General features: G+C 35.9%; 1 protein-coding gene across 1 annotated transcript; it reads left to right on the top strand.

The window, feature by feature from the left end:
- Positions 1-4809: 4809 nt before the first annotated feature.
- LOC134245703 (uncharacterized) lies at positions 4810-13034 on the top strand. The gene is made up of 2 exons (XM_062727968.1): positions 4810-5547; positions 11843-13034. Exons 1-2 carry the CDS (start codon positions 4899-4901, stop codon positions 11950-11952), a joined length of 759 nt encoding a protein of 252 aa, XP_062583952.1. The 5' UTR covers positions 4810-4898; the 3' UTR covers positions 11953-13034.
- Positions 13035-13300: the final 266 nt, after the last annotated feature.

Genomic DNA, 13300 nt, shown 5'->3' on the forward strand with positions numbered 1-13300 from the left:
TGTTGAGATTGTCGTTATCTGCTGGACTCTTTGTGTTGAGATTGTCGTTATCTGTTATCTGTCATTATCTCCTGGACTCTTTGTGTTGAGATTGTCGTTATCTGTTGGACTCTTTGTGTTGAGATTGTCGTTATCTGTTGGACTCTTTGTGTTGTGATTGTTGTTATCAGCTGGGTTCTTTGTTATGTTATTGTCTTCAGAGGCCACTTAACATCCAGTCTGAGTTAATGCACAGTAAATGTATAAGAATTACATGTAAAGTAATTCGCATCAAATTCTCCATGTGAACAAAGTTTAAATTAATTAAACTGAACTGTCCGTGTGAACAGAGCAGAACAATTTTGATCAAGGCTTCAAAACTCATTATATCCCCGTTTGAAAAAGCGGGGAGTGGGTTGGGGGTTGTATAGTAATCGGGATGTCCCTACGTTCATCTGTAACGATTTGGGGTATCCAATTAACCATCTCTTATCCTAAACTCCGCTTATACCACAAAATACATTTTATGTCACTTTCACATAATTTTTATTCTACCTTTGAAAAAAGATTTGTACTTTTTAAATAGATACATCTACTTTAATTAAAGGTATAACTGTTATACAACGGCATAAAGTTATAGATAATACGTTGACAATTATTGTAATTAAAAGAAAATATTTTCTATGTAGAATATTGACCAGGGGGTCAAATTTCTACGTAGAAAAATGACCCACGTTTAATATTCTACGGGGGGTCACTTTTCGTCGTTACAGGATTTTTTTTTTTAATGAACCTAACCCTTTTTTGTCTTTTCTTTATTATCTTCTGTTGTGGGGGAAATGTCCTTTCATTTTACCAATTTTAACTTCCCTTCAACAAAGGATGCCTGGCCCGGTGGTTCTTGAGCAGAAGTTGAAAATGAGAAAAGTTTACAGACAGACGAAGACGGACAACATTTGATCGAAAAACTTATTTGAGGCTTCGGGTCAGGTGAGCTAAAATAATTTTCCTCAGACAAAAAATTTGATGGATACACAGCTGGAGAGATGGATTCATGTAGATTGATTCTAAAACTTCATTTTCAATAATCAAAAACAAAAGCCATGTAATTAGAGTAAATTACAGTCACTAACCTTGATCTATTTTATACTTCTGTACAAAGACGAATATAGATTTCTCAGGTATTTAAATCACGTGACCAGGTAACCAGGTAAACATTTAGAACGAAGACAAGGAAGTAAATTGTGATGTACAGGATTATCAGGGAGGACATGTTGGATTTAGAGGTGAGACAAGATTATATTTTAGTATATTCTCCATGTTACAATATCTTTCCAAATGTCATTAATAATCCCAAGTCAAGTGTTATACATTAATATTTGCTGAAATACATGTACATGAGAGGGCCATATTAGTTCAAATTAACTCTATAAAAATTAGTTTGACTGTTATAAAGTGTTGACATTTTCTTCGTAATATTTTAAAAAAAAAACAGAAGGAAAATTTTAACATCTTTAAAACTGCAAAATATTCTAAACCGATTTTGTCTGACATTTTCACAATGAAACAAAACTAAACCCTTACATTGTATGTGTAAAATTGCGTTATATTTCTGAAGTCAGTAACCCATGCCTTCATTTACTTGAAACAGGGTCGTCTGATTTTTTACCAAAACCCCAGTGATGGACCCCCTGGACAGAGCTCAAGTACTCCTCCTATGTGACCTGTGTCAAAGAGCTGCATTACAGAGTCATTGTGAACTTTGTCTGATTATTCTGTGTAAGACCTTTGTAGGTGAGCATCTCTCTGATTCATCTAAAAGACACAAAGTTGTATCATACAAACACAAAACTTCTACTCCTAATGTAAACTACCCAAAATGTCCAAACCACACTAACAAACATTGTGAACTTTACTGTGAGAAATGTGACATTTCTGTCTGTTCTACCTGCATCTCCTCTGATAAACATCATGGGCATAAATTAACAGATGTCTTACAGAATACCAACTTTATTAAGGACATTTTAAACAATGACTTGACAGAACTAGAAAAAGGAATATATACTACCTATGAAGAAATTGTATCAGATTTAAAATCAACCTTGGAAAAACAGTATGAGAAACAAAGCAAAGCTGTTACCAAACAAGGAGAAGACTGGCACAGAGAAATTAACATCATTGTCAACAAACAGAAATCTGAAATTGCTGAGATGAAACTTAAACATCTGGCTGCGCTAAATAAACAGAAAAATGAAATCAAACAGATTTCTTCTGAAGTAAAACACAGCATACTTGATCTAAAGAAAAAAAACTGGACTCCAATGATGTTTCCATAGCATCTACATACATATCCAAGAATGCTGAATTTAGAAGATTACCTCCTAAATTAAAAGTCTTATTACCAAGTTTCTCTTCTCATCCGATAAACACAGAACAGCTCCATCAAATGTTTTGTTCCCTGTCAGCATTATCCATTACAACAGATGAACATGGCTACACAATGAAGACAAAAGAAGCTGTCTCCTGTCCTCCAGTCAAACCAGTGCTTGATGAACAAGAGCTCATCACTGTCACAATTGTTATTCATTTTCTTATGTCCGTTATGGCGTACCATAATTTCATTTCTTACCGTATGGTTACGGATAGCTGGTCACGGCTGTCAGACCGGTTTGAAAAACTGTCGACGTGTGAGTTCAGAGCAGGCCGTAGAAGTGAGAAGGTGTGTCCTTCCTAAGTGAAAATGTTGAATGACCTGTGTGGTCTCCAGACAAAAAGCTGTGTGCATTTGGCCTGAATGTTTGGTGTGTTTGAGAAGTTTTCCTGTGTGGAAAGTGTAGTATTTTGAGTACATTGGCAGCGGTGAGTTTGAAGTGTTTATTTTCTTAGCTAGGTTATTTTGTTTGTTTGTTTTTCTTTTCCTAAAGTTATTACTTTGTTCAGTTTAATTTGTGATAGATAATATACCCGACATATCCATTTATTCCTTATTAATGCGTTATTACCGACCATGGAAACCCAGACTTTGAAATAATATGTTATTATAGGTGACCAGCTCGACCAGCTGTGTATACAAGTAACGTACGTGTGACGTTATAGGATGATGTTACTACGACGTTGGAGGAAATCCTACGTACTAAGACGTTGACGGTCGATGTGGACTGTGTACCAACGATAACATAAACCAACGACTGTGTCAGTGTGTGTATATACGAACAGAACGAACAATACGGTAACGTCTTGGGGTCACATTTATAGCTAGATCTAGGGATTTGTGCACGTGTCAAGGAAACATTCGTCTGGTCGGGTTTCACAATATTTAAGCCGGTGTATAGACACTATTATTTATTTTTTTGTTTATTATTATTTTTTTTTGTTTTGAATAGGGTTTTTTTGTATTTGTGTGAGTATTGTGTGTGCGTGTTCGTAGTGTGTATATATTGTTTTGAGCACTATAATAAACTTTTGTTTGAACGTACTCTTTGTTCTTTTTCAAAGCTTGGTTGCAGCGAGGGTTTATTTCCATGCCATTTATCACAAATTGTGACAATTGGGGGCTCTTCCGGGATGGAAATATTTTAAATCATTATATCCTTACGCTGTTAACTAAACTTTGAAAATGGAGAAAGAGTTAGAAAAATTAGTGGAGATTGGGCAAAAGTTAGGTCTGCATGGAGATCAGTTGTTGGAATATGTTAGGGAAAAAGAAAGAGCAGAAAGAAAAGTTGAAGAAGATAAATTGTTGAGAGAAGAGAGAGCAAAGGAACGAGATGCAAAGAGAGAAGAAAAAGAACTAGATTTGCAGATTGTACAATGTGAGCAAGAGGCTAAGAGAAAAGAAAAAGAGTTGAGCATGGTGATGCAAATGAAAGAATCAAGCAATCATTTGGCATTGTTAGAAAAAACAAATTCAGTTAGAGAGAGTAAAAGCAGAGGCATTGGCATTAGAAGTTAGCGCTAAGCATCAAAGTACCCCCATGTCCCCTGAGGTGTCTGTTCAAAATCGTGCTAAGATGCCCAAACTTCCTCACTTTAATGATCAAAGAGACTGCATTGACGCTTATCTACAAAGGTTTGAAAGGTTTGCTGAAAATGCTAAGTGGTCTAAGGATACATGGTCAATAAATCTTAGTGCTTTGCTTACAGGTACTGCTCTTGATGTTTACTCTCGTCTATCTCCTGGTGATGCATTTGATTATGATAAGCTTAAGTGTTCTTTGCTCCAGAGGTTTCGAATGCCCGAAGAAGGTTTCCGCGAGAAATTCAGAGCTAGTAAACCCGAAAAAGAAGAGAATCCTCCTCAATTCTTCGCGCGTTTAGACAACTATCTCAAAAGATGGATGGAACTCGCGAAATCCCCATCAACGTTTGTTGGTTTAAGAGATCTTATGTTGCGCGAACAATTTATATCAAGTTGTAGTAAGACTTTGGCTACTTTCTTACGAGAGCGTCACCCGAAAGATGTTAAAGAAATGACGCGGTTAGCAGAGCAATTTATTGAAGCGCACGGCACTTCTTCATTTTCTTACGATCGCACAAATTATCAAGTAGCGACCGATGATGTGAGGTCAACGTCAACAACGTTTCAAAAGAAACCTTTCTCAAGTTCAGGTAAGAATGATAGAAAGTGTTACGAGTGTGGTAGATCTGGCCACATAGCTAAAGATTGTTTTGACAGGTTGAAGAAAGGAAATCGTTCTCAGACCTACAAAAGCGCAGCGATGCTAAGCTCTGGTTCTTCATCAAAGGCAACTTCCCGATCTGCAAAATCACAGCTCCAGAAAGCTGATGTTGAGAGTGAGCATCAACAAGGAAACCAATCTACTGAATCAGGTAAACATGTAGGTTCTTTGTGTATTTTGGCAGATAAATTGAAAGACTGTTGCATACAAGACAATAAAGTTACGTTACGTTGTGGGCATATGTTACCGGTCATTGGTGGAGCTTGTCGTGTTTGTCATAATATGCCAGTTTCAGATGGGTATGTAGGTAATCATCCTGTGGAGGTTCTGCGAGACAGTGGATGCACAGGAGTTGTAGTAAAAACCAGCCTCGTACCTAAAGACCAACTGACAGGGCGGAATGTGGAAAGTGTACTCATCGACGGGACTGTCCGGAAAGTTCCCGAGGCGTATATCAACATACATACACCGTTCATATCAGGTAAGGTCAAAGCTCTATGTATGAACAACCCAGTCTATGGTTTAATCATAGGTAACATAAAAGGTGCAAGAGATCCCTCTGACCCTGATCCAAAATGGGACACTGGAAGAAATAATGAAGTTGAGGAAAACGATACACATGACTTGGTGGAAGGCTCAGCTGTACAGACAAGAGGTCAAGTACAGAAGGAAAAGGTAAGGTACAAAACATTGAAGGTACATGTAACTAGTATCACTGACAATTTTACTTCAGTAGATATGATAGTTGCACAAAATGAGGACGCTTCACTGGAAAAGTATCGGGAATACGCAAAGACAGGTGTTAGGAAGTTCACAGGACAACAGAATGTGTCTTGGTTTGTCATTGTAGACGGTCTTTTGTTCCGATATTTTCAGTCTCCGAAGGTTAGTAGCAATAACATTTTCAAACAGTTTGTTGTTCCTTCACCACACCGTATTACAGTTATGAAACTTGCACATGATTGTGTACTGTCTGGTCACTTAGGAATAAGAAAGACAACGGATAGGGTATTGTCTAACTTTTATTGGCCAGGTGTACAAGGTGATGTAGGAAGATATTGTAGATCATGTGACGTTTGTCAGCGAACCGTACCCAAAGGTAAGATCTTCCCAGTTCCATTAGAGTTTATGCCTCTCATTGAAACTCCTTTTGAGCGAGTTGCTGTAGATTTGATTGGTCCAATTTTCCCAGCAACAGATCGAGGGAACAGGTATGTACTCACTATGGTAGACTACAGTACAAGATACCTTGAAGCCGTTGCACTCAAAGGCATTGAGACGGAACGTGTTGCTGAGGCATTGTTTGAATTCTTCACTAGACTTGGAATTCCTAAGGAAATTTTATCAGATATGGGAACCCAGTTCACGTCTAACCTTATGAAAGAGGTAGGTCGTTTACTTTCCATTGCACAACTTACAACTACTCCGTACCATCCTGCCTGCAATGGTTTAGTTGAACAGTTTAATGGAACGCTTAAACAAATGCTCAGACGTATGGCTGCTGAAAGACCCAAGGATTGGGACAGGTATATAGCTCCTTTATTATTCGCATACCGTGAAGTTCCTCAAGAGAGCATGGGTTTTTCATCATTTGAATTATTATATGGTAGATCAGTCCGTGGACCGATGACAGTTCTACGAGAGATGTGTGACGAAAGAATTAAAAGACTCAGAAGTCAAGAGCACTTATCAGTATGTCATCGACTTGAAAGAGCGTTTAGAAGAGACATGTGAATTAACTAGAAAGTCCTTACAGAAGTCCAGTCAGCGCTACAAGAAATATTACGATAGGAAAACAAGGTCACGTTCATTCAACATTCAACATAAGGTATTAATCCTCCTTCCGACGGACAACAACAAGCTACTTATGCAATGGAAGGGTTCATTTACCATTGTTTCCAAATGTGGAATGGCTGACTACAAAGTAGATGTACAGGGCAAGATCAAAACTTTCCATGCTAACCTTTTGAAAAAGTATGTTGAAAGAGAGGTAAGTACACCCGAAGTTCTTAGTTCTTGTTCTGTCATAGAAGAAGAAATACCTCAAGATGGTGAGACTTCAGAAGGTGAGAGTGATTTCCCTCTAGAGATACCGCCTTCCGAAGCAAAAGAAACATTTCAAGATGTGAATGTTGACACAGATCTGACTGAGCAGCAACAAGATGACGTCAAGAAGGTTTTGTCGGAATTCAGAGATGTTTTGTCTGATTTACCAAATCTTACTCATTTGGCTCAGCATGAGATACATCTGACAACTACGGATCCTATTCACAACAAGCCGTATCAAATCCCATTTGATTGCGCCCATGGGAAAAGGGCCCTTATGGCAATTTTTATGCATTTTGAGATTTTCATGGATTTTGATAGAGTAAGGATAGAAGTTGTCAAATATGAATTTTTATGGTCCTACGTCCACTCTAGGTAGGTTTTTTCTTCATTTTTATCTAAGATACTTTAATAGGTTCATAATAACGTCATGTTTTTCAACAACGTCAAACGTTTTCAGAGTGAACGTAAAATTATTTTCTTCTGCAATTTTACTACTGTAATCAATAGTTGTATAATATTTAATATTTACCCATGCACATTATTTTTATCTCATTGTCTCTTTTAATTACAAATAATTATTAAATAGTTATATATGTATTATGGATTCATCAGTGGTGTATAGAATTATGAGTGAGTGCTTGTTTTACATTTCACTTTTCTCTGACAGGAGGAGACCTAAGCAGCGGGCGACATCCATTCAGTATTTTTTTTGTTGTTTTTTTTTTACAATTATTTTATCAACAAAAAAAAATTACTAGTAATCCATGCAATAGTCAATTGATAAGGCTGCATTATTCATTAGAAAATTATTCTAATTTAAACATTGCTCTCGATAGGTCGATATGTATTTTTTTTTTGCCTGAATTCGGCATAAAACGATATATCTCAAGTTGCCGTACATGTGAAGATTAATTTTAAAAAATTATACCAGGAACAATACGCTACCTAAATGCTACTGCGAAGTGAAAATTTATCTGATCATTCTTTTTTTCTAAATTTTATATAAAGACATAAAAACTATGAAGTGTGATATCATGTTATTACGATATAAAATAAACAGTAAATACAAGGGAAATTTGGTTGATTCACTGCATCTTTGAGGTTAAATTGTCTGTCTGCATAGGGTAAAAAATGACACTGCTGTTTGAAAAATATATAAGATACAAGAAATATTTTTCGTTCTAGCAGTCAAAATATTTTCATAATTTCCAATCAAAAAGGTGGAAGTTTTATAACCAAATGAATGAATTATAATACGCACTCATTTACACAATAGGTTGTCAGACCAAGGATTAATATTGGTAGGATTATGCGTGTATTGGTGAGGGGGAGGGGGGGGGGAGGGTAAAAATCTAAATGGGAGAAACTTACAATTCTTGTGAACACGAGTTAAAATAATTAAATATATATTTTTTTTACTTCCAGTGTTAGGTGCACAGGCGGGGTGTCTCTCCTACACCCAGTACCATTAACCCTACAACTTGTAAATTAACTTTTTTATTTAGGTTTGAAATGATGCTTCATATTACCGGGTATTCTTCTTTTTATATTTGTACCTTTAATTCTGAGAATTACCATTTTAAAAATTGCACAGCGATCATGATCACTACGAGCCTGGAATTGAATTGCTATGAATTCAATCTTGTTTATCATGTATATAATGACACCCTAGATTAACAAAATCTGGGTTTTTTTTAATTGGATGGTTTAGAGGCATACCAATAGAATTAAATTAAAGAAACCATATACATATTTTTTTTTCAAGAATTTCGAACAAAATTGGTTCGTCGTCTTTTTTCTCATGAATTTCAAAAAAAATATCCAGTAGACAAATCAATAATAGCTATATCCTGTAATATTTCTTGAATCATGCATTTTGATATATTTTGTTGGGGTAGGGGTTGGTTAAAAATTAATAACATGTAATTATCCATGCCTAAATATACAGTCAGTTAAATATGACTGTTTTGTATAATATATTTCCTGACAATTGTCTGTGAACTTGCTGAGTTTTGAAATGTCAGAGTTTTGTAGGGATGTAAGCATCTTAAAAAATTCATCATATTATTTTATGACTTAATTAAAGAAAATTCACCTTCATTCTAAGGACTTTGTTTTCTAATTTTATTTTATAAAGTGAATTTTACAGAATATGAATTCCATTCTGTTCCCGTTCCAGAAGCATTGATATGCTAAGCCTTCTAAAGCCTTACATGTTACGGAAATATAAAAGGACACTCCCCATCCCCTGCACTGCAGTCAAAATAAAACAAAATGCGAGTATGCTGTAGCGGTTTTATGTCGTTTATCTTCAGCATTGAATTTTATTCTATGTCAGTATTTACATGAAGAAATAAACCCGACCCTGAACTTATATGGATTTTTTGTCAAACAAATCAAATAAAATCATAATATGTGCTTATACATGTAAAATGATATGTATCCATAATTTGATGACAGTTTAAACATTATACTCCACACTGATAACTGTAATGAGATTATAAGTCTAGTGATGAAATGGGTTTTTAACATGATAATTGATCTGTTAAGAAACATTCAATGCTGATCGAGATTTTGTGAAAGACAAAGTCCTGCATGGCTTCAGGGATTAATTTACAGTTAATGCTTAAAACATTTTAACTCTGTATAAAAAACAACACATAAGTACAAAAGAATTACATGTATATTAAATTTGGAGATCTTGAAAATAAATTGCCATATATATGTAGTTTAGATAACAAAAAAGATTTTTTCTTTCAATTTACAGTATTTTATCACATGTATTTTGTTTGTTTTGAAAACTCATCTTTTTCAATAGAGTTTCACATTTCTCAATATAAGATAAATGGATTCAATATAAATATTTTTATCTATACCCTCCATCCTCTCTCTCTTGCCCCCTTCTCTCTCTCTCTCTCTCTCTCTCTCTCCCTCTCTCTCTCATCAGATTTACTTGACCAGCTCTAGCTATTTAAGTAAGAACATTTCTTTCATTTGGATGTTTGTGCTTGTTTTAATACCGGTATCTCTAAATTGAAGTGTTTTAGTGCAACAAGAAAATAATTAAGACAAAACAACATTTATAAAGTTGAATTTATTTAATCATTATTCCTGATACGGTAAATACTATATATGTATATTATTTTAAAAAAATGAAATTCGTTATTAAATTATTTCATGTTTAAAAAAAGCTATGGATGAGAGATTTGAAAAAAAAAACTGAAAGTACGTTTGTTCAATACTACGTCAGTTTTCTTTTTTTTTCTTTGTTTTTCCTTTTCTACATTAACGGGACCTTTTTCCCAAAGTACAACAATGTTTTTTATTTAAATATTCATAAATTAATTATGCTGACAATTAAAAGTGTTTTTATTTGGTCATAAAAGATCTCTTTTATAATCCGGGAGCAAATTCATGCGAATGAAAGTCCCTCTCTGGTACCCCCGTTACATCGATTGTTGAGATCAGAGTTATCTCTCCTATATTTTATTTATAGAAAATACAAAAATCTTTACTGTCGCTCTTACACATTTTTTGCTAAATTTGTAAAATGTAGAAGATGTATGTTTAGTTTCAACATTAGTACAAACAATTTAACAAAAGTTTAAGCAGTATACACCGATGGATCAATGATTGCATGTGATCGAGGCGATCGCGACAGTGGCGTAGCATCGTTTTTGAAAGTGGGGGGGCCAGGCAGAGAAAATTTTTTTTACTTAGCTGAAAAAGTTGACAAGCAAAACCAAAAAAAAAAAAAAAAAAAAAAAAAAAAAAGGCAAAAGTTGCCCAAAGTCGAAAATCCTATTTCGTGTGGGGGGGGGGGGGGGGGGGGGGGGGGGGGGGGGTTCAAGTAAACTTTTTCTCAGTGTCAACTACTTTTAGTACCAATTCTTATACTACATTTTCGGTACATTTTTAAAATTGGGGGGGCCAACAAGGCTTTCAATTAACATTTCCTATAGTGTAAGTAAGGTTGGGAAAAAAAGTGGGGGGGGGCCAGGCCCCCCCCCCTGGCCCCCCCGGATACTACGCCCCTGCGCGATGTACCAAGGTACATGTATATTGAGAATGGTGGAGCGGATCTCAAATTTATTTTGCAATATTTTAACCATATACCCCTGTCTAACATTTATCACAAAACTGGTATAAATATGTATTTAAAATTTATGTATCTAGAGTATACAGATTTATTATCCTATCAGAAAAACACCTTGTCTACAGCTTCTATCTATAAATTATGCATGTAGGAAAACTATTAATTGGTATTTGATACGTATTCATATAATAGATATGTTTGTTAAGAAACCAGTTGTAAATGTTTTTATTTATACCTATTAAAGTCAGTGGATTAGGAGATTCTGGTATTGATTAGATTAATTTATACATGAAAATAAATTCCACATCTTGGAAACATCGATAAAAGTCTGGATGCGTCAAACGTCAAAACATGTGGTTAAAAAAAAAATCTGCGTCGAAGTTCACCGTCAGTCTGCAACGTCACGTCTTTATGACGTTATTTCTCTGTTTTAGCAAAAATGCCATAAGGCCCTTTTGTCATGGGCGCAATCATTTGCTCTACGTGATTCCGTTACGGAAGAAATCAAGAAAATGATTGAGATGGACATCATAGAGTCGTCAGAATCCCCTTACGCCAGCTCTATCGTTGTTGCCAAGAAAGCTGATGGTTCTAAGAGAATATGCATCGACTTTAGAAAGCTAAACAAGGTGACAGTGTTTGATGCCGAACCAATGCCCGATCCCGAGAAAATTTTTGCTAGAATTGGACAAAGTAAGTATTTTACTAAAGTAGATCTTTGCAAGGGATATTGGCAAATTCCTATGAGAGACGAGGACAAAGACCTGACATCATTCGTCACTCCTGATGGTTTGTTTAGGTTCAAAGTAATGCCGTTAAGTCTATCAAACGCGGCGGCGACGTTTAATCGAATGATGCGCGTTTTGTTGAAAGATTTGAAAGATACCGATAGTTTCATTGACGATATCTTGATTCATTCAGAAACGTAGGAAGAACATTTGGTGTCTATTAGGTGTTTATTAGAAAGACTACGGTCGGGAAAACTGAATGCAAAACCTTCCAAATGTTTTGTAGGTTTTAGCTTACTTGATTTTTTAAGTCACTCAGTTGGAAATGGTGAAATGCGACCTAATAATGACGAACTTGAGACAATCAAGAAAGCCCCTCGCCCTGAAACCAAGAAACAGGTACGTTCTTTCTTGGGACTGATTGGTTATTACCGCAGGTTTGTTCCCAACTTTGCGGCAGTTGCTTGTCCTTTGACAGATTTGACAAAGAAAGGTACCCCAAATAAAGTCGAGTGGTCTGATGAACACGAGAGATCTTTTATGAATCTAAAGTCATTGCTTTTACACGCCCCAATACTTAGACTCCCTGACTTTAACAAAGACTTCTTTCTCAGAACTGATGCTTCCGACTACGGAATAGGTGCTGTTTTGTTGCAGAAGCATGAGAAAATGTTCCCTGTCGCATATGCCAGTAGAAAGTTGAATGAAAGAGAGAGGAATTATTCTGTGATTGAGAAAGAGTGTTTAGCTATTGTATGGGCTGTGAGAAAATTTCAGGCATACTTGTACGGTAGAACATTTGTTTTGCAGACAGATCATCAACCATTGATCTATTTGAACAGATCAAAAGTGTCAAATGGTAGATTGATGCGTTGGACAATCTTTTGCAATCCTACAATTTTGTTGTTCATGCTATCAAAGGTGTTGATAACGTAGGCGCAGACTTTTTGAGTCGTCATGTTTTGTAAATATTGTTGATTTGAATTTACTTTCAAAATATGGTTTCCAATTTTGAAGCTGAAAAGGGGAGGTATTGTCACAATTGTTATTCGTTTTCTTAAAACGGTTATGGCGTACCATAATTTCATTTCTTACCGTATGGTTACGGATAGCTGGTCACGGCTGTCAGACCGGTTTGAAAAACTGTCGACGTGTGAGTTCAGAGCAGGCCGTAGAAGTGAGAAGGTGTGTCCTTCCTAAGTGAAAATGTTGAATGACCTGTGTGGTCTCCAGACAAAAAGCTGTGTGCATTTGGCCTGAATGTTTGGTGTGTTTGAGAAGTTTTCCTGTGTGGAAAGTGTAGTATTTTGAGTACATTGGCAGCGGTGAGTTTGAAGTGTTTATTTTCTTAGCTAGGTTATTTTGTTTGTTTGTTTTTCTTTTCCTAAAGTTATTACTTTGTTCAGTTTAATTTGTGATAGATAATATACCCGACATATCCATTTATTCCTTATTAATGCGTTATTACCGACCATGGAAACCCAGACTTTGAAATAATATGTTATTATAGGTGACCAGCTCGACCAGCTGTGTATACAAGTAACGTACGTGTGACGTTATAGGTTGATGTTACTACGGCGTTGGAGGAAATCCTACGTACTAAGACGTTGACGGTCGATGTGGACTGTGTACCAACGATAACATAAACCAACGACTGTGTCAGTGTGTGTATATACGAACAGAACGAACAATACGGTAACGTCTTGGGGTCACATTTATAGCTAGATCTAGGGATTTGTGCACGTGTCAAGGAAACATTCGTCTGGTCG

This window comes from Saccostrea cucullata, unplaced genomic scaffold (genome assembly GCF_032062105.1).
Source record: "Saccostrea cucullata isolate Sc308-1 unplaced genomic scaffold, CSIRO_AGI_Scuc_v1 ctg5551, whole genome shotgun sequence".
NCBI lineage: Eukaryota > Metazoa > Mollusca > Bivalvia > Ostreida > Ostreidae > Saccostrea > Saccostrea cuccullata.

Bases quoted from the DNA above. Each gene is read 5' to 3' on its own strand.
- LOC134245703 (XM_062727968.1), top strand. From the start codon at position 4,899: ATGTTACCGGTCATTGGTGGAGCTTGTCGTGTTTGTCATAATATGCCA. The intron at 5,548-11,842 runs GTAGCAATAACA...TGATTTTTTAAG, and splicing joins TTTTCAGTCTCCGAAGGTTA to TCACTCAGTTGGAAATGGTG.